Source organism: Dendrobates tinctorius, unplaced genomic scaffold (assembly GCF_039654945.1).
Source record: "Dendrobates tinctorius isolate UK_male_01 unplaced genomic scaffold, ASM3965494v1 ptg000397l, whole genome shotgun sequence".
In the NCBI taxonomy this organism is placed as follows: domain Eukaryota; kingdom Metazoa; phylum Chordata; class Amphibia; order Anura; family Dendrobatidae; genus Dendrobates; species Dendrobates tinctorius.
Window position 1 is genome coordinate 1375017 of NW_027362063.1, and position 22424 is coordinate 1397440.

At 44.2% G+C, this 22424-nt stretch overlaps 1 protein-coding gene across 1 annotated transcript; it reads right to left on the reverse strand.

The window, feature by feature from the left end:
• Positions 1-931: 931 nt before the first annotated feature.
• Positions 932-22385, reverse strand: SNRPD3 (small nuclear ribonucleoprotein D3 polypeptide). Its single transcript, XM_073563765.1, has 4 exons — positions 22202-22385; positions 21936-22083; positions 11095-11287; positions 932-1077 (listed from the first exon to the last, which is right to left on the reverse strand). Exons 2-4 carry the CDS (start codon positions 22059-22061, stop codon positions 1016-1018), a joined length of 381 nt encoding a protein of 126 aa, XP_073419866.1. The 5' UTR covers positions 22062-22083; positions 22202-22385; the 3' UTR covers positions 932-1015.
• Between the last annotated feature and the right edge of the window lie 39 nt (positions 22386-22424).

Here is a 22424-nt window from a genome sequence, read left to right on the forward strand (position 1 = left end):
CAGCTGAACAAATCAGTTGACACATCCCTGTAAAGCTGTGGGCTCAGAGCCAAAGCCCGAATCAGAGAGGGGGAGGCGACCTATGACGTCATAGGTCGTAAAGGGGTTAATTATGTATATCATACATGATTTCACACACTTTACTTTGGACTTTAGGTTTTAACCCCTTCCTGACATATTGGTGTGTTTTATGCAGATTTCCTTGACCTTGATGCTGACTTGCATACCAAGCAAACATCTTTCCCAGCACATGACGAATAAAAAACCACAAAAAAAAAACCACACACTTGGTTTCATCAAGTTTGAGATATCAAAATATAAAGCGAGTCTGATTGTAAATGGTATAACGAGATACAAAAATCTGAGACCGCAGAATAGCATTTTTTGTCACAACCACATTGCAATAAAATGCAAGAAGATGCGATCAAAGCATTGCATCTGCCTCAAAATTGCATCAGTAAAAATGTTGGCTGAGGGCGTAAAAATATAAGCCCTAACAGTCCCATATTTTTCTCTCTCCAGAAACTTGATTTTTTTTACCAATAAAAAAACCCCACACACTTGATATCTGCATATCACACTGAACAGTAAGCTTAGCCATATCGTGAACATGGTAAATAAAAAAAACAAAGAACAAACTTGCAATTGCAAGGTTTTAGACACTTTCCAATACATCACGTGATAAAATGAGTGGCGTCATTCAAAAGTACAACTTGTCCCGCCAATATGAAGCCCTCATATGATTGTGTGGATGGAAAAGTAGAGCCAAGGCTGTTGGAAGAAGGCAGAAGAAATAGCAAAAATAGGGGGGGGGGGGGAAGCCCCGTCAGGAAGGGGTTACATATTCTCTAGACTATGGAGTAGGAAAAGTGGTAATCAACCACAATATGTAAATTTATTCCTTTGGAACAGAATACAATTCTAGAAGACATTTCAACATAAAAAAAATTTATTAGTCAAAGTTCAAAACAAAAATTATTTCAGCAGATACATAAGAAAAAATAAAAAGAGCTTGTTATCGACGTTTTTGGAAAATGTTTCCTCGACCCATACCACGTCCTCTGCCTCTTGCTGCCACTGAAAGATGAAAAAAGGTCAGTCAACCACTGAGAAGTTGAAACTGGCAATACTATTTGTACCTTATAAGCGGTGTCGTGCACACTCTGGAAATAAGGCCTATTAGGAGACTGTCACAGTGTGTTAGGCTGCGCACACGTGCAGAATGGCCATGGCTCCCTGCTGCGGGAAATCTGCTTGTGGAATTCCCATGAAAAATTAGTGTTTTGCAAGCGGTCTGTAGCATCACTTGGAAAACTGATTTGACAGGTGTTTGACAAGTGTGACCAACTTTTTACTATGAGGCTGCCTATGCAGCATCAGTAGTAAAACGATATGTTAAAAAAAAACGGCAGTTCCACCAGCGATGCCTTGCGACAATGACCTGTGATGACGTATACAGTATCGCAAGACCGCTATGTCATCACAGGTCATTGTCACAAGAGATCACTGGGAATCACGATTTAAATTTTTTTTAACGGGGATATGGTACCCAGGGCCTGGAGCACATTATCTGCTTAATTTGCACATGGTGGGCATAGCCACATGCGGAACGTAAGTGGAACAATGCATTCTTACGTGTGTGGAATCCCCACGATTCCGCAAAAAGGAGCATGCTGCTTATTTTTCTGCGATGCGATTCCGCCGTGGAAAAATACGCAGCATTAGCACAGCATGTGCGGAATGCCATTGAATACAATGGGTTGTTTATTGTATGCGTTTTCACAGCGAAAAAACGTGGCAAACGCATAAAATCCACAACGTGTGCACATTGAACTTCTGTCTTGAGACTGTAAGGCTAACACAAATCAGTATCGGTTGTCCTAATATTAGGGAAAATATTACTGTTGTGATCTGCCAAAATTAGGATAAGCAGATGCCAAAGGAAAAAGTGTTCACATATAGAATAATAACGAACAAAACTTGAACAGCATGGTGGTGTGGAGCTGTGTCAAACATTTACATGTAATGCTGGGTTAACACCAAGCATTTTGCGTTCAGCGGGCACGTCAAAACGACGCACGGGGATGCATCCGCATACAACGCATGTCTCTGCGTACACAATGTTAAATATAGGTACGCAAGACACATGTGGATATATGGGGATCTTAAGGAAACAAACGCTAATGTGAAACCAGCCTTACTGAGCATGTACATAAAGTGCAGCACAGATTAATATCCACTAAAAACCAAAACCCTTAGATCAGGAACAGGACAGACGTTTATTGAACATTTCGTAACTTTCTCAAATTATGAAAACATTTACAGTGCATTCTGCATTGTACAGAGTTTGCCATTTATATGGATACACCTAAATAAAATGGGAATGGTTGGTGCTATGAACTTCCCGTTTGTGGCACATTAGTATATGGGAGGAGGAAACTTTTCAAGATGGGTGGTGACCATGGCAGCTATTTTGAAGTCAGCCATTTTGGAACCAACTTTATTTTTTCCAATGGGAAGTAGGTCATGTGACACATCAAGTTTATTGAGATTTTCACAAGAAAAACGGTGTGCTTGGCTTTAACCCCTTCCTGACACGAGACGTACTATCCCGTCCATGGGACCCGGGCCCCTATGCCCATGGACGGGATAGTACGTCTACCGCGATCAGCGGCGCCCACATGGTGAGTGCCGCTGATCGCGGCCGGGTGTCAGCTGATTATCACAGCTGACACCCGGCACAATGTGTCAGGGGCGGTCACGGACCGCCACTGACACGTTGACCCCTTGCACACCGCGATCAAACATGATCGTGGTGTACCGGGGGTTATAGGGAAGCATCAGCAGGGAGGGGGCTCCCTTCCTACTTCCCTGAGCCCCCCACGGCAGCGCAATGTGCAGCGCTGCTGCCGGGGGCTCCTTTCCTGCAGGCCCCCGAATCCAAGATGGCGACGGGGGCCTTCGGGGGCCTGCAGGAAGCTGGCTTGCAAAGCGCAGGCATGAGGAAGCCTTCTGCAGTGCCTGTGACAGATCGCTGATCTGTCACAGTGATCTGTGATGTGACAGATCAGCGATCTGTCACAGGACAGTGATGTCCCACCTGGGACTATTTAATAAAGTTAAAAAAAAAAAAAAAAAGCCAAATAAACTAGAAAAAAAAATATATATATATTCCCCCAAATAAATCCATTTTTTAGAAAAAATAAATAATAAAAGTACACATTAGGTATCGCCGCGTCCGTAACGACCCGCCCTATGAAACTGTCCCATTAGTTAACCCCTTTAGCGAACCCCTTAATAAAAATAAAAAACTAAGCAAAAAATAATGATTATCATACCGCCAAACAAAAAGACGCATATAAATATTCATGGTACCGCTGAAAACGTCATCTTGTCCCGCAAAAAACGAGCCGCCACACAGCATCATCCGCCAAAAAATAAAAAAGTTATAGCTCGCAGAATAAAGCGATGCAAAAATTATTTTTTATATAAAATACTTTTCATTGCATAAAAGCGCCAAAACAAAAAAACGACCTAAATGAGGCATCGATGTAACCGTACTGACCCGAAGAATAAAACCGCTTTATCAATTTTATCGCACGCGGAACGGTGTAAACCAGGGCTGTGGAGTCGGTAAGCCAAACCTGCGACTCCGACTCCTCAATTTCCCTTACACCGACTCCGACTCCGACTCCCACACATATTGCTTATATTTAAGTGAAAAATTTATTGTAGTACAATGTGAACCTCAGACATTTAATCATTTTTATGATCAAATAATCAAGATATTTATATAGAACAGAATATATATTGGTGTACTATCCGGTTTTCATTCTTTTTGGTACAGATACGATATGGATAGACAGATATGGATAAATGGATAGATAAAAGCAGATTAGAAATCTGGTCTGCTATTGAAAACATTATCTATGAGCTCAAAAACCTTTCAGGTGATGCAGTTTTTTAAAAAGATGATCAGCTTTTGCAGCTGAAAAACGTATCCTCAAAAAACACAGGAAAAACGCTGTGTGTGAATGTAGCCTTAGATCAGGAATATAAGCCATTTATAGGACATTTCATAACTTTCCCAAACTCCTATGAAAAAATATTCATCACATCCTGCATTGAATTACTGCACCCAATTTATTATATATTTTAGGAGTCGGAGTCGGTCCATTTTATACCAACTCCGACTCCACCAAAATGAGCACCGACTCCGATTCCACGACTCCGACTCCACAGCCCTGGTGTAAACGCTGGTTTTTGTTCATTCTGCGTCCCAAAAATCGGAATAAAAAGCGATCAAAAATGTCACGTGCCCAAAAATGGTACTAATAAAAACGTCAACTCGTCCCGCAAAAAATAAGACCTCACATGACTCGGTGGGTCAAAATACGGAAAAATTATAGCTCTCAATATGTGGTGATGCAAAAACTATTTTTACAATAAAAAGCGTCTTTTAGCGTGTGACAGCCGCCAAACATAAAAACCGCCATAAATAGTAAATCAAACCCCCGTTATCACCCCCTTAGTTAGGGAAAAATAATAAAATTAAAAAAAAAAATGTATTTATTTCCATTTTTCGGCTAGGGTTGGGGTTAGAATTGGGGGTTTCCACTGTTTGGGCACATCAGGGGTTCTCCAAATGCAACATGGCGTCTGATCTCAATTCCAGCCAATTCTGAGTTGAAAAAGTCAAATGGTGCTCCTTCCCTTCTGAGCTCTGCCATGCGCCGAAACAGTCGTTCCCCCCCACATATCAGGTATCAGCGTACTCAGGACAAATTGCACAATAACTTTTGCAGTCCAATTTCTCCTGTTACCCTTGGTAAAATAAAAAAAAAATTGAACCTGAAGTATTTTTTTTTGTGAAAAAAAAGTTATGTTCATTTTTTTTTTTTAAATATTCAAAAAAAATTCCTGTGACGCACCTAAAGGGTTAAACTTCTTGAATGTGGTTTTGAGCACCTTAAGGGGTGCAGTTTTTAGAATGGTGTCACTTTTGGGTATTTTCTATCATATAGACCCCTCAAAGTGACCTCAAATGTGATGTGGTCCTAAAAATAAAATGGTGTAAAAATGAGAAATCGCTGGTCAACTTTTAACCCTTATAACTTCCTAACAAAAAAAAAATTTTGGTTCCAAAATTGTACTGATGTAAAGTAAACATGTGGGAAATGTTAGTTATCAAGTTTTTTGTGTGCCGTATCGCTGTGATTTAAGGGCATAAAAATTCAAAGTTGGAAAATTGCGAAATTTTCAAAATTTGCGCCAAATTTCCGTTTTTCTCACTAAAAAAACGCAAGTTATTTGAATGAAATTTTACCACTAACATGAAGTACAATATGTCACGAGAAAACAATGTCAGAATCACCGGGATCCATGGAAGTGTTCCAGAGTTATGACCTCATAAAGGTACAGTGGTCAGAATTGTAAAAATTGGCCCGGTCATGAACCTGCAAACCACCCTTGGGGGTGAAGGGGTTAAGGCAACTTTACTCTTTCATGAGTTATTTACAAGTTTTTCATTGTTTACAGCCATTGACATGTGGCAGAGGTTAACACATGAGGAGAGGATAGAAAACAGGATTTTTGGGTTGCTTACCGTAAAATCTGTTTCTCGGAGCCTTCTTTGGGGGACACAGAGACCATGGGTGTATGCTGCTGCCACTAGGAGGCTGACACTACGCACAAAAAAAGGTTAGCTCCTCCTCCGCAGTGTACACCCCACCGACCGGCAGGAAATTCCTCAGTTAGTGAGAAAGCAGTAGGAGAAGCAACAGAATAGATTGAAAACAGAACAACTCAACTGTAACCAATCAACCAAAGGAAGAACAGGAGTTAAAGAACATGGGAGGGTGCTGTGTCCCCCAATGAAGGCTCCGAGAAACAGATTTTACGGTAAGCAACCCAAAAATCCTGTTTTCTCGTACTCCTTATTGGGGACACAGACCATGGGACGTCCCAAAGCAGTCCCTGGGGTGGGAAACAAACTTCCATCAGGCCAGCGGACTCACCACCGCAGCCTGCAAAATCCTTCTACCTAGGCTGGCGTCCGCCGAAGCGTAGGTGTGGACTTTGTAGAATTTCACAAATGTGTGAACCGATGACCAGGTTGCAGCTTTGCAAAGCTGCAGCGCGGAAGATCTGTGGCGTACCGCCCAGGAAGCACCCACTGCCCGGGTAGAGTGCGCTCTGATCCCCGGAGGAGCCACTCGATGCTTAACCCGGTATGCCTCCAAAATTGCCGATCTGATCCAGCGAGCAATAGTAGCCTTGGAGGCCGGGTGACCTTTCCGCGCCCCATCTGGAATGATGAAAAGAATGTGTCTTTCGCAAGGAAGTCGTCCTAGACAGACTCATCGCTCTGACCAGATCCAGCTTGTTCAGGGACCGCTCCCGAGGGTGAGTTGGACTCGGACAGAAGGACGGCAGAACAATATCCTCATTGAGGTGAAAGGAGGACACCACCTTCGAAAGAAAAGAGGACGGAGGCCGCAGAACTACCTTATCCTGGTGAAGCACCAAAAAAGGCGAGCGGCAAGAAAGAGCCGCCAATTCCGACACGCGCCGGATGGAAGTGATGGCCACCAGAAAAGCTACCTTCCAAGAAAGGAGAGAAAGAGAAACATCCCTGAGAGGTTCAAAAGAAGGACCTTGCAGAACCAGATTAAGATCCCATGGAACCACGGGCGCTCGGTACGGAGGAGCCGTGTGAGCCACGCCCTGAAGAAAGGTTTTGACCTGAGGACGGGAGGCCAACGTCTTCTGAAATAAAATGGACAGCGCCGAAACTTGACCCTTCAAAGAACTGAGGGCAAGTCCCGCATCCAGCCCTGCCTGAAGAAACGCCAGAAGGGAGCAAAAAGCACATGTGCGCGATGTCATTTGCCTCACACCAGGTGAAATAGGCTTTCCAAGTACAATAATAAATTTTGGAAGATTGCTTTCTTGCTCGGATCATGGTATGAATTACTCGATCAGAGAATCCTGCCCGTTTTAAAACCTCGGTTTCAACAACCACGTCGTTAAATTGAGCGACCGAGAATTGGGGTGGCAAATCGGGCCTTGAGACAGTAGATCTGCCCTGTCTGGAAGCTTCCAGGGGGCGTCCGCGAGAAGGTTGACAGTGTCCGCGAACCATGACCTTCTGGGCCAATTCGGGGCGATGAGAATGACTGGAATTCCTTCTGCTTTGATCTTCTTCAACAGCTTGGGAAGAAGCGGCAGAGGAGGGAACAGGTAGGGGAGTTCGAACTGCGACCAAGGAACGGCCAGAGCGTCTGCGCCCACTGCCAGAGCTGAGACACTCAGTGTCCCTCCTTGGCGGTTGACATATGCCACCGCTGTGGCATTGTCTGTCTGAATCCGGACAGGCAAGTCCCTGCGGAACACTGCACCCCAGCCAAGGAGGCTGGCATCCGTTGTTACAATCTGCCAGTGAATGGGAAGAAAAGACCAACCTAAGTGGATAAGAGGTGACGTCAACCACCAGTTGAGTGACCGCTTGATCCGGCATGAAAGACGTACAGGGCGATCGAAGGACAGAGCCGACCTGTTCCACCTCGACAGAATGGCGTGCTGGAGAGGTCTGGCGTGAAATTGGGCAAAAGGAACTGCCTCTATCGCCGTCACCATCTTCCCCAGGACCATCATAGCTGTTCGAAGAGACGGAAATCGTGTGGTCTGCAGTGATCGTACATCCTGCTGCAGGGAAAGAATCTTCTCTCGTGGGAGAAAGACCCTTGACCGATGAGTGTCGAACAGCAGGCCCAGAAACACAAGACGTTGAGAAGGAATCAGACAGGATTTTTTCCTGTTGACGATCCACCCGAAATTGGAAAGGGTGTCTAGGACGATCGTCAAACTCAGGCGAGCCTGTGGAAAAAAGAGGAAGCTTTGATCAGAATATCGTCGAGGTACGGAAAAAGAACGAGACCTCTGATCCTCAACAAGGCCATCAGCGCAGCCATGATCTTCGTGAAGACTCTGGGAGCGGTGGCGAGACCGAAGGGGAGCGCGACGAACTGGTAATGTTCCTGGTGAATCGCAAAACGCAGGAACTTCTGATGTTCGGAGATTATGGGCACATGTAGATCGGCATCTTGGATGTCTATTGAACACATGAATTCCTGCTCCTCCATGGAAGCGATTACCGAACGAACCGACTCCATCCGGAAGTGGCGAAGGCGTATTCTCTTGTTGAGAAGCTTGAGATCCAAGATGGGTCGGACCACCCGCCTTTTTTCGGCACCACAAAAAGGTTCGAATAAAATCCTGTGAACCGCTCCGAGTCGGGAATGGGCAAAATCACCCCGGAACTGAGGAGAGAGGAGATGGCCGTAAAGAACCCCGGGATCAAGGCTGGATCTTTTGGAGGACGGGATTCGAAGAAACGATCCCGTGGAAGAGAGACGAACTCTATCTTGTATCCTAACGATACAACCTCCCTGACCCAAGCATCCACTACTGAGGCCAGCCAGACGTTCCTGAAGAGAAGTCGACCTCCCAATTGGAAGGGACCCTCGGGAGTCCGACGATAGTCATGCCGATGTAGACCGTCCAGATCTGGGTGGTCTGCCCTGGGCAGAGTGGGATTGCCAGGAAGGAGTGGGCCTGAAGGAAACTTTCTGTCTTGGCGCGCCTGCGGTCTTTGTTGGATGGGTTCTCCGCCGTATTGAAACGGCGGAAAGCCCGAAAGGGTCAAAACAGACGCCTTAGTGGAGGTCTGCGAGGCTTGGACTGAGGGAGGAGGGAACTCGTGCCTCCGGTGGCGTCCTTAATGATCTGGTCCAATTGGGATCCAAAGAGGCATACTCCATGGAAGGGCAGATTAGTAAGACTTTTTAGAAGACAAGTCCGCCTGCCAGGCCTTGAGCCAAATTGTACGTCGGATTGCCACAACGTTGCTTGACGCCTGAACTGCGCAGGATGCAGCATCCAAAGAAGCAGAAAGTAGATAATCCCCCGCATGGGAAATCTGATTGGCGAGATCGGTCAATCGCTCTGGTTGTGCTTTATCTAGGATGCCCTGACGAAGATCCTCTGCCCAAGTAGCTATGGCCTTTGCTGCCCAAGATGAAGCAAAGATTGGACATACCGCCGCTGAAGCCGCTTCGAATGCAGACTTAGCTAGGGATTCTATAATCCTATCATTAGAATCCTTTAGGGACGCCACGCCTGAAAGGGGGAGAAACGTGTTATTAGAAAGTCTGGACACGGGCGGGTCCACCGAGGGAGAAGCAGACCAGTTGTCCATGAGCTCTTTAGCAAACGGGTACAGTACGCCGAGACGCTTTCCTCTTTGAAAGCGTCTGGTCGGATCTTCTCTTTCCCTGGTAAAAATCTTTACAAACTCGGAATGGAAAGGAAATACCCTGGAGGGTGTTTCCGCCCGTCTGAACGAAACCTCCTGATCTGAGGATTTCGCAGGGGGGGGGGTCAGCAATCTCGAAGGTCTGGTGAATCGCTGCAATGAGGTTCTGCACCGTAACCTTCATGTTCGCATCCTGGTCCGAATCCAGCTCTAAAATCCCCTCAGAAGACCTGTCCGAGAACGCTTCACTTGACTCGGGAGAGGCGGCCCGGGAGGGAGGCTGCTGAGAGACTATGCGGTGAGATGGGACGAGGCGAGGCATCCGGCTGGAGATCCTGCCTGGGTCTTTTGTGACTAACGCTGGCTGGCTCACATGGAATCTCTTGAGACCTGCTGGACCCTGCAGAAGTGTCCAGGGGCAACTTATCGAGAACGGCTCCTAGGGACTGAGACACCTTGGTGAGGTCTGCCACCGATTGTGAGAGACGAAGCCCAGCTAGGAATGGGGGGTTCACTCTCGCATGGAGCAGTAGATGGCACCTGGGCGGCGTCAGGCTGAATCGGATTGCTGCAGTCTAGGCAGAGTGGGGTGGACTGACCTGAGGGAAGTTTGCGATTGCAAGAAGAGCACGCAAAGTACTTAACTAAGGTGCAAGAGGAGGCAGGAGGACGAGAGTGGTCAGACTTGGAATTAGACATACTGACAGACAGTCACTGAGGCAGTGCCGGAAGGTTGGGGGACAGGAGGCAGAGGAGGGTGTCAGTCTGCAGTCGCAGAGCTACTCACGGTCCGGTGTCCTGTCGCAGCTTCCAGCAAATGAAGGTGCACGGCTCATCTGGGCTTGCAGGGGGCACGGCAGATAGCCTGTCAGCCGGACGCTGTCCTGTGAAAATGGCGGCAGCCTGAGAACAGAGCAGGAAGCGCACGCTTCCCTGCAGAGACCGAGGAAGAAGGGCGGGGCTAACCGCCGATGCTAAAAATGGAGCCGTCCTATCCAGACTGGGGTGGGTGGAGACAGCGCCGCCTCAGGGAGACTTAGAGTGAGGGGAGAAGGCGGTGGGCAGGCTTAAAGCGTGCGAGAGGAAAGCCCGCCCGAGGAAGGCGGGGGGGCGAGGCCGCGCGCAGGACAAGGCCCAAGATGAAGCCGGGGCCTGGATTAGATGAGGCGGCCGCCTGTCAGCGCGGGGCGGCGCGGAGGCCCCGCAGCACTGCCGCGGTGACCGCTCCTGAGGCCGGAAGGGAGAAAAAACCTCCCCTAGAAATGCACTGGGGGCAAGTTGCGGCAGAACAGGCCGATAAGCCGGGGCCTGAATCAAATGCGGCGGCCGCCGGGAAGCGCAGGAAGGCGCGGAGGCGTCGCAGCACTGCCACAGTGACCACTGGAGCTGCTGAGGAGAATGGGACCAATCTGGCTCACCAACCATTCCCATTTTATTTAGGTGTATCCATATAAATGGCCCACCCAAAAAGGTTTGTCTCATCACTGAACATAATGTTCTGTGTAAACTGAGGGTCTTGTTCCAATTGTTGTTTTGCCCATTCTGCAAATTCAGCGTGCCAATCTGGCTCACCAACCATTCCCATTTTATTTAGATGTATCCATACAAATGGCCCACCCTGTACTACTGAACCCAATATATTCTATATTTTAGGAATTGTAGTCTGTCCATTTTATACCGACTCCATAGCCCTGCATTTATCCTCCTTGATATTTTTTAAAGTTACATTTCTCATGATATTTTTGTTTATTTCCCCACCAAAAAACTTTGTTTCCTACCTTGGGCTTTGAGAATAGCAGCTTTTCCTCTTCCAGCCCCCGAGCCCTGGTTTTTATTTTTCATACTCTTTAACATTGGAGCATTTTTCAACATGTCCGGTAGGATGAGAAAACGTATTTTGCTTCCTCTGATGTAGACCTGTTCAAGTTGCGCTACTCTGCCATCTCTGTAGGTCACAGTGATGTTTGACATCTGCAACAAAGAAAAAAAAAAATTTGTTCAGGAGAAAGAAGAAAACAAGCACCTTTGTGGTATTCATATTATACACAAATTACACTGGACAATAGAAAGCATGTTCACTTTGCATGATAATGTCAAGACAGAGGGATCTGCTCTAACTAAAGCAAAATTAGATGCTCCGTCTTTATAGTCTATTTTTATATAGTGCTAACATTCTGCTGCGCTTTACAGGTTTTGCACACCATCATCGCTGTCCCCAATGGGACTCAATCTACATTCACTATCAGTATGTATTTGAAATGTGGCATGAAACTGGAGAACCAGGCAGAATCCCTCGCAAACATGGGGAGAACATACAAAGACCTTGCAGATGTCATTGGTGGGATTTGAACTCAGGACTCCAGCGCTGCAAGGCTGCAGTGCTAACCACTGAGCCACTCTGCTGCCCGTGCCACCCATCATTAAAAATGATGACTTTGCTAATGTGCATTAACAGATTTTGAATGTATGATTTTTTGATTTACGACCAGACTTTTTTTTTTAAAAAACAAAACTACAGACTGAGTTCTCCCCAATATTTAGGATGTATTCACATGCATTGTGTCGTAATTTTCGTGAAGATATTGGAAGGGTAAAAACTTACCATAACCACAATAAACTAAAAAGGCTGGCGTCCCTTTGTACTTGAGCTGGGCATTATGATTATATTACTCCCCATTGCTGGGTGTCCATTAGTCAGGGTCCAAGTCCTTATTCACATTTAAATTCAACATATGAAAGTTTTAATACTAGAGGTTAGGACCGTCCAAATAGAATCACCGTGACATGGTAGGAGGATAAGCTTTTTTTTTTTTCTTAAATCAAAATTATATTAGCCAAGTACCCAATATTATCTTTGTGCACTATTGCTATTTATTTACTGCAGAGTATTTGCTCACTTATTTTAAAACTTAAGGTAAAAACAATGTCAACTTTAGGATCTACTCCTTGGAAGGCAAAAACACAAAGTTTGACTTACAGACCAGTAGGATTTCCATGTACCAACATAAGAGAATATCACTGGATGTAAGGCTCTTCTTCCACCAGCAGATATAAAGAGGTGCTTCACTCCATCTAGTGGTTCAGATAAATGTTGCATCTATGTAGTCTAACTGATGCAGGAGTCAAATGTAGCATTCTATGAGGGGTGGGATGTTTTAGTTCACACGTGTCAATGCCGGATCATCTTATAATTTATTCTTCTTTGCATGTAATTCCTTTTGAAAATATTTTCATAACTTGTCAAATGGGCAGCCAAAAACTGACACAATCCAGTCACTGAGACAAAGTAACAGCCAGTTATCCCACTATTCATACATTTCCAGGCAGGATAACAGGAACACCACAAGAAATAATGTACCAAAATTGCTATATTTAAAAGGGTTGTCCACTATTAGGGCAACTTCTCAGTCTGAAGGTTAGCACCCATTAAAATGGAAAATGCTTAAACTCCCCTCCTGTGCCGGTGCCGTTCCAGCAGTGTCACTCACGTGTGGTTGTTACATCACGCGAGTCCTACACCCAAACAAAAGCCAGCTTTACTGACCCCGCATCAACAGGACATCAGGGCTGCAGGCTACTCGAACTTCATCTTGCTGGTCGAGTTGACTAAAGGAGGGGACAGTGAAGCCAGCGCTGACTGGGTGCAGGGCTCACGTGCCACAACAATCACATGAGTGCCAGGAAAGGCGCCAGCATCGGAAGGGAGTATAAGTGGTTTTATTTTAATAGGGACAAAAAAAAAATTCAGATTGAGAAGGGGGTTGTCCTAGTAGTGGACAACTGCTTTAAAAGCAGTCCTTAGCAAAACGTATGTATGTATCAGGAGAAGTAGATGGGTCACGAAGGTGGATATTTCACCAGATTCATAAAATTATTATTTTAGAATCAGGTATAACAGATCTATTTAATAAAGTATACAGTATGTGGAGTTACGACTGATGACAAACCTGTTTTAAGACAATGTGTATAAAAGATAGTTCTGTGTGATTTATCAATGAGAAATATATATACCGTATATAATCGTGAATAAGCCGACTCCCCTAATTTTGCCACAAAAAACTGGGAAAACTTATTGACTTGCGTATAAGCCTAGGGTTAAATGGTGGTCGAACAAGATGCTCCATAGATAACCCCCCCCATATGCTGCTGCACAAGGGTTAATGCTGGCCCAAGAAGATGCTCCATAAATACCCCCCATAATATGCTTCTGCACAAGGGTTAATGCTGCCCCATAAATATCCCTCATAAGCTGCTGCACAAGGGTTAATGCTGCCCCATAAATACCCCCCATATGCTACTGCACAAGGGTTAATGCTGCCCCACAAATACCCCCCATATGCTGCTGCAATAAAAAAAAAAAAAAACACCCCATACTCACCTCTCCATCACTGGGGGCCAGGTGACGGTGTCCTGAGCCCCCGGGACCGGCGATATTTACCTGTCCCTGTTCCATTGCCATCCACCGCTCTGTCTCCCGGCTCTCCACAGTGACAGCAGAGGGCGCACACTGACGTCATCACGCCCTCTGCCGTCAAAGCAGGAGGACCCGGAGACACAGCGGTGCATGGCTTGGAAAGGGGACAGGTGAATATTACTCTGCCCTCGTCATACCTCTCCTGGCACTTCTCTGCAGCCCCTGCTTCTCCTCTGCCATCTGCTTCCTGCATTCAGATGGTCATGTGGTAGCGTTCATTAAATATGCACAAATTCATGAGTTTAATGAGCAGTACCACATGACTGCTGAATGCAGGAAGCAGACAGCAGGGGAAGAAGCAGAGGCTGCAGAGAAGTGCCAGGAGAGGCGAGTATGATCTCTGACACCCCTGCTCCCCCCACCAACACCCAGTATATGATTCACGTATAAGCCGAGAGGGGGACTTTCAGCCCAAAAAAATGGGCTGAAAATCTCAGCTTATACACGAATATATATTCTAAAAAAAAAAAAAAAACAAAAAAAAAAACACAAACAATCGGGTGGTATCAGACTGGAGTATATTACTGTGGACTTTGTGGCAAACATTTTGATGAAAAAAAAAATAAAAATATATACACACAGTTCTGGCAATCATGGGCAGCCCATTCTCCAGACCTGAACCCCGTTGTAAATCTCTGGAATGTAATCAAGAGTATGATGGATAGTCACAAGCCATAAAACAGAGAAGAACTGCTTAATTTTTGCACCAGAAGCAGTGTGAAAGGCTGGTGGAAAGCATGCCAAGACACATGAAAGCTGTTTTTAAAAATCATGGCTATTCCACAAAATATTGATTTCTGAACTCTTCCCGAGTTCAGAAATTATTTTTTTTTTTTTTTAAAGGAAATCACCAATAAGATCAACCCTCCTGAGTCGTATATATGGGCATTTACGTCAATAAAATGATATCTGCGATCTGATGTCTTGTTCAAGAGAAATTCAGTTCCTTTAACATATAAATGATCTATAGGCTGGACATTGCTCTCCCTGAGAATCTGCCTCCAGAGCTTATTGTAAAATGAAAGGGGAGTAACAAGTGTAAGACAAGTAATAACTGACACTTCTATGATACTAAGAACTATTCGTCTCATTACAAACATCTACAGTTGTCCTCTATAGTACTGTCTTTCACCCCACATAGGCTGTGCAAAAAGAAAAGTAAAGAAATGCTATAGTCAGACAGCTCAGCTGACAGCAGAAAAGGAGATGCAGTTGCAAGTGTTTGTAATGAGAAAATGGTAATCTCTGCTGCTTTGTGTGAATTATAACCACACAGACGTCTGGATCTGGCTGAAGTCAGAAATCTGATTCATTAAGAGGCGAACGTCTGAAAGGTGGCATGCGCCTCACCACAAATCAAAAATTCATTCAGATCGTGAAGTAAATTACACCACAACTCGGCATGAATCAGATGAGCTAAGGCAGTGGTCGCCAACCTTTCTGATCTTGAGAGCCTCATTCAGCTTAGACAGAGGGTCGCAAGCCACATTCAGCACAGAGAGGGGCGTGAGCCACATTCAGCTCCCATTTCCTTCAAAGTAGTGTCAACCAAATCCCCCCATTACAGGTATAATGATTCTCCCATCACACTCTCACATCCAGCTTTGAGCACCTTCTCTAACAGGTAGTACCATCCTCCAACGTACCATACCTAAAACATCTCTAAACCCCCAAGACCAGAATATGTGCATCCAGATCTGCTCTTCTGTGCAGGGTACTCACAAAATTCACCATTTTGAGATGTGCTCTTCATACCTCTTTGCTAGACCTGGACCTAATGCACCAAGCTGGCAGACAGTCACGAGCCACAATTCATGAGACCGCAAGCCACATGTGGGTCCCGAGCTACAGGTTGGGGACCCCTGAGCTAAGGCATCAAACACCGTTCTACCCAAGTGGTAGTTCGGTGAAACTGATGTGAAAACATAAAAAAAGCTAAATTTAGCGAACTCAGTGTTGCACAAAAGTTTTGCATCTTAAAGAGTTTAACAATAAACTCTGGCGTAGTCACTTTAATGAATCACAGCCTGAGTGACAAAGTATATGCAACTTTTCAAAGAATTTCATGGAAAAAAAAAAAAAAAAAAACAAAAAAAAAAACACCCTTGATGAATCAGGGCTTCTGATTTTTGATTACGCCTTATAGGGGTGGTCCGAAACTAAGCTTTATTCCTGAATTTCTATCTAATGTCAATCTAATATTTTTCTAATATACCTGAATTAAAAGTTCCCTATCCTTCCCTAACTGCTTTTTTTCTACTACTTCTTTGATGAAGCTTTGTTTGAGAATCCCCACTGCATGCTGGAATACTCAAACGAGTGATCAGGAGAAAGGCTGTGGTTACCGCAACAGCCTATGCCCCGCCCTGAAATGGGAGTCAGTGACCTCAGTTTCAGTGCTTGGCTAGTCACTGCTCTACTGAGCATGCACTGGGTTGTCAATGCCAGCTGCTGCTCAATAGAATCTTGACACTGTGCACAGTGACAAAGCGCTCTCTCACTGGCTCTGGACATTCTAAGTAAAGTACAAGCAAGTAGAACTCAGTGCAGCCCCCGCAAGAGACATCACTGATAGCGATGGTAAAATTTATTATTAGACCAACCCTTTAACCCCTAAATGATCGCCAATACACCTTTTTAACAGCGGCAGTTAAGGATACTGTAACCACAGCACTGAGGTTTAAGGTTATAGCGCCCCCCAGAGTCAGGGGTAGCCGAGACCCCAGAGAACATGATGTCGGGTCTGTTTTTAACCAACCCTGGTGTTGCAATCGGTAGAATGGTGACCGCAAAAAAAAAAAAAAAAAAAAAAAAAAAAAAAAAGTAAAATCAAACCCCTTTTATCACCCCCTTAGGCAGGGGAAAAAAACATTTCCATTTTCCCGCTGGGATTAGAATTGGAAGGTTTCCAATGTTTAAGCACATCAGGGGGTATCGGCATACTCAGGACAAATTGCACAATAACTTTGGGGGTCTAATTTCTCCTGTTACTCTTGGGAAAATAAAAATTTGGGGGCGAAAAGGTCATTTTTATGGAAAAAATATGATTTTATTTTCATGGCTCTGCATTATAAACTTTAGTGAAACACTTGGGTGTTCAAAGTTCTCACAAAACATCTAAGTTATTGGGGGGGGGGGCTAGTATCCAAAATAAGGTCACTTGTGGGAGGTTTCTACTGTTTAGGCACATCAGGGGCTCTGCAAATGCAACATGACACCCAAAGACCATTCCATCAAACTCTGCATTCCAAAGCGGTGCTCCTTCCCTTCCGAGCGCTCCCATGTGCCCAAACAGTGGTCCCCCCCACATATGGGGCATCAGCGTACTCTGGACAAATTGCACAAAAGTTTGTGGCTTTTTTTTTTTTTTTTTTTTTTTTTTACACTTGTGAAAATAAAAAAAATTGGTTCTGAACTGAAATGTTTGTGAAAAAAAAAAAAAAAAAAAAGTTAAATGTTCATTTTTTCCCCAAATTGCTTCAGCTCCTGTGATGCACATAAAGGGTTAATTAACTTCTTGAATGTGGTTTTGAGCACCTTGAGGGGTGCAGCTTTTAGAATGGTGTTAATTTTGGGTATTTCCTGTCATATAGACCCCTCAAAGTGACTTCAAATATGATATGGTCCCTAAAAAAGTGTTTTTCATAAATTTTGTTGTAAAAACGAGAAATTGCAGGTCAACTTTTAACCCTTATAAATGCCCTAACAAAAAAAAAAAAAAATTTGTTACCAAAATTATGCTGATGAGTAGACATGTGGGAAATGTTACTTAAGACCAGGGCTGTGGAGTCTGAGTCGGTGCTCATTTTGGTGGAGTCGGAGTCAGTATAAAATGGACCGACTCAGACTCCTAAAATATATAATAAATTGGGTACAGTAATTCAATGCAGGATGTGCTGAATTTTTTTTATAGGAGTTTGGGAAAGTTATGAAATGTCCTATAAATGACTGTTCTATTCCTGATCTAAGGCTACATTCACACACAGCGTTTTTCCTGTGTTTTTTGAGGATACGTTTTTCAGCTGCAAAAGCTGATCATCTTTTTAAAAAACTGCATCACTGAAAGGTTTTTGAGCTCATAGATAATGTTTTCAATAGCAAAAGCAGATTAGAAATCTGCTCTATCTATATATCCATATCTGTCTATCCATATCGTATCTGTACCAAAAAGAATGAAAACCGGGTAGTACACCAATATATATTCTGTTCTATCTAAATATCTTGATTATTGGATCATAAAAATGATTAAATGTCTGAGGTTCACATTGTACTACAATAAATTTTTCACTTAAATATAAGCAATATGTGTGGGAGTCGTGGAGTCGGTGTAAGGGAAATTGAGGAGTCGGAGTCGCAGGTTTGGCTTAGGCCTCTTTCACACTTCCGTTTTTTACAATCAGTCACAATCCGCCAGGTTTTGAAAAAAAAACAGATCCTCAAATTTTTTTTAAGGATCCGTTTTTTTCCCATTGACTTGCATTAATGGCGGATTGTGACGGATTGCTGTCCGTTGCATCCGTTTTTTTGTGAGGATCCGCCAAAAGTTGCTGTCCGTCACCATCCTCAAAAATTTCAAAACGGAGCTTGTAACGTTTTTTTCTCTGGCGGATCCTGCAAACACTGATTTAACCCGAATTTCTTTCTGGGTGCCGGACAAAAAAAAAAAATCTCTCTCTCTCTCTCGCCAGCGATTCCTTTACATTTCTTCATTTTCAGGATCCGTCTGAAAACGGGTCCTGTGCCATCCGTTCACATCAGTTGAGAACGGATCCGCTTGTCCGCCTTTTTGGCGGATTATAACTGATGCAAAAAACTGAAGTGTGAAAGAGGCCTTACCGACTCCACAGCCCTGCTTAAGACATTTGAGATCTCTCTGATTTAAAGGCATGAAAGTTAAGTTTTAACCCCAAAGGGTGGTTTGCACGTTAATGACCAGGCCAATTTTTACAATTCTGACCACTGTCCCTTTATGAGGTAATAACTCAACGCTTCCATGATCCCGGTGATTATGACATTGTTTTCTCGTGACATATTGTACTTCATGTTAGTGGTAAAATGTCATTCAAATAACTTGCGTTTGTGAAAAAAAAACGGCAATTTGGCGAAAATTTTGAAAATTTCGCAATTTTCCAACTTTGAATTTTTATGCCCTTAAATCACAGAGATATAGCACACAAAAAACTGAAGTAACATTTCCCACGTTTACTTTACATCAGCACAATTTTGAAACCAACATTTTTTTTTTGTTAGGTAGTTATAAGGGTTAAAAGTTGACCAGCGATTTCTCATTTCTGCAACACCATCTTATTTTTACGGACCACATCACATTTGAAGCCACTTTGCGGGGTCTATATGATAGAAAATACCCAAAAGTGACACCATTCTAAAAACTGCACCCCTTAAGGTGCTCAAAACCACATTCAAGAAGTTTATTAACCCTTTAGGTGCGTCACAGGAATTTTTTGAATATTTAAAAAAAAAATTGAACATTTAACTTTTTTTCACTAAAAAAAAAAAATACTTCAGGTTCAATTTTTTTTTAATTTACCAAGGGTAACAGGAGAAATTGGACTGCAAAACTTATTGTGCAATTTGTCCTGAGTACGCCGATACCTGATATGTGGGGGGGACGACTGTTTCGGCGCATGGCAGACCTCAGCAGGGAAAGAGCGCCATTTGATTTTCAATGCAAAATTGGCTGGAATTCAGATCGGACGCCATGTCGTGTTTGGAGAGCCCCTGATGTACCTAAACAGTGGAAACCCCCCCAAGTGACCCCATTTTGGAAACTAGACCCCCCAAGGAACTTATCTAGATATGTGATGAGAACTTTGAACCCACAAGGGCTTCACAGAAGTTTATAACCTACAGCGGTACAATTAAAAAATCATTTTTTCCACAAAAATGATCTTTTCACCCCCAATTTTTATTTTTCCAAGGGTAATAGGTCCCTAAAAGTTATTGTGCTATTTGTCCTGAGTACGCCGATACCCAATATGTGGGGGTAAACCACTATTTGGGCACATGGCAGGGCTCGGAAGGGAAGCAGCGCTTTTTGACGTTTTTGGCTGGAATTGAGATCGGACACCATGTCGTGTTTGGAAAGCCCCTGATGTACCAAAACAGTAGAAACCCCCCACAAATGACACCATTTTGGAAACTAGACTCCCCAAGGAACTTATCTAGATGTGTGGTGAGAACTTTGAACCCCCCAGTGCTTCACAAAAGTTTATAACGCCCGTGCTTGAAAATACAAAAATCGTATTTTTTCCACAAACATGATCTTTTAGTCACCAATTTTTTCATTTTCCCCCAATTATAACTCCAACCCTAACCCCAACACAGCCCTAGCCCTAACGGCAAAATAGAAATAAATACTTTTTTTTAATTTTATTATTTTTCCCTAACTAAGGGGGTGATAACGGGGGTTTGATTTACTATTTATGGCGGTTTTTATGTTTGGCGGCTGTTGCACGCTAAAAGACGCTTTTTATTGTAAAAATAATTTTTGCATCACCACATATTGAGAGCTATAATGTTTCCGTATTTTGACCCACTGAGTCATGTGAGGTCTTATTCTTTGCGGGACGAGTTGACGTTTTTATCGGTACCATTTTTGGGCACGTGACTTTTTTTGATCGCTTTTTATTCCGATTTTTGGGACGCAGAATGAACAAAAACCAGCGTTTCATGAATTTCTTTTTGGGGGGGGGGGGTGTTTACACCGTTCCGCGTGCGGTAAAATTGATAAAGCGCTTTTATTCTTCGCGTCGGTACGGTTACAGCGATACCTCATTTAGGTAGTTTTTTTTATGTTTTGTCGGTTTTTTGCAATGAAAACAATTTTATATAAAATTTATTTTTGCATCGCTTTATTCTGCGAGCTATAACTTATTTTTTTGCGGATGATGCTGTATGGCGGCTCGTTTTTTGCGGGACAAGATGACGTTTTCAGCGGTATGGATATTTATATGCGTCTTTTTGATCGCGCGTTATTGCACTTTTTGTTCAGTGGTATGATAATAAATCATTATTTTTTGCTTTGTTTTTTATTTTTTAAGGGGTTCACTAAAGGGGTTAACTAATGGGACAGTTTTATAGGGCGGGTCGCTACGGACACGGCGATACCAAATATGTGTACTTTTATTGTTTTTTTTTATTTTCAAAAAATGAATTTATTGGGGAATATTTTTTTTTTTTTTTACTAATTTATTTAGCGATTTTTTTAAAATTATTTATACACTTTTTTTTTAACTTTATTACATAGTCCCAGGTGGGACATCACTGTCCTGTGACAGATCGCTGATCTGTCACATCACAGATCACTGTGACAGATCAGCAATCTGTCACAGGCAGTTCTGCAGACTTCCTCATGCCTGCGCTTTGCAGGCAGTGAGGAAGTCAGCTCCCTACAGGCCCCCGTCGCCATCTTGGATCCGGGGGCCTGTAGGGGAAAGAGACCCCCGCAGCAGCGCTGCACATTGCGCTGCCGTGGGGGGCTCAGGGAAGCACGGAGGGAGCCCTCTCCCTGCCGAAGCTTCCCTTTAACTCCCGGTACACCGCGATCGTGTTTGATCGCGGTGTACAAGGGGTTAACGTGTCGTGGGCGGTTATCACAGCTGACACCCGGCACAATCAGCTGACACCCGGCCGCAATCAGCAGCGCTCACCACGTGGGCGCTGCTGATCGCATTAGACGTACTATCCTGTCCTTGGGAATTAAGTCCCAGGGCACATGGATGGGATAGTACGTCTAATGGCAGAAAGGGGTTAAAATTGCAAAACATTAAAAATTTGCCATATTTTTATATAAATAAAACACAAGTCATATCACAAATTTTACCACTAACATGAAGTACAATATGTCACAAGGAAACACTCAGAATCAGTGGGATCCGTAGAAGCGTTCCAGAGCAATAGCCTCACAGGGACAGTAGTCAGAATTGTAAAAATTGGCTTGGTCATTAAGTAGCAAGTTAGATGTCACTAAGGGGTTAAACTTTCGCAGGTGGAGCTGCAGTGGGTGCATTCTTACATCCTAAAGGCACAATCAGCCCAATTAATCCTGCAGGATGTGTTCAGCATGGAGGTCTGTGTGGCAGCTAAAGCACAGGAACCATGAGACCCCCCGTGACTGGACATCACCTGGCAGTTCATGTTGTCCTCCGCCTCTATCAGCTTCCCCCGGTACACCTCCCCGGTATTGGTCTCGCAGGTCACAATATGGCCCTCTGCTTCGTGCAGGACTTTGATGGGCACTCCGATAGACATGGTCACTGACTGAGGGTGCAACCTGAAATAAAGCACAGTCATACTGAAGCAGCAAACTACCAGCCCCCCACATTACACAACACGAGCCGAAGTGACCACCCCAATACCGGCCACTCGCAGCCCCTGGAGCGCACACTCACCGACTCGTGCAGATTAAATCAATGCGACGTAATGGCGTCCCGCCTGCCCCACAATGCACAGCGAAAAGGAAAAAGAGAAACGCCGGCGAGCTGCCTTCCGTGGTATCAGAGAAAAGCGCCGACAGGAACAAGAGCTGGAATGGAAGGTTCCGGCCAGTTATGCCGCATAAAAGTTAGTCCCACCCGCTCTTGTTGCGCGAGACCGAAAAGCAGCGGCCTCTTC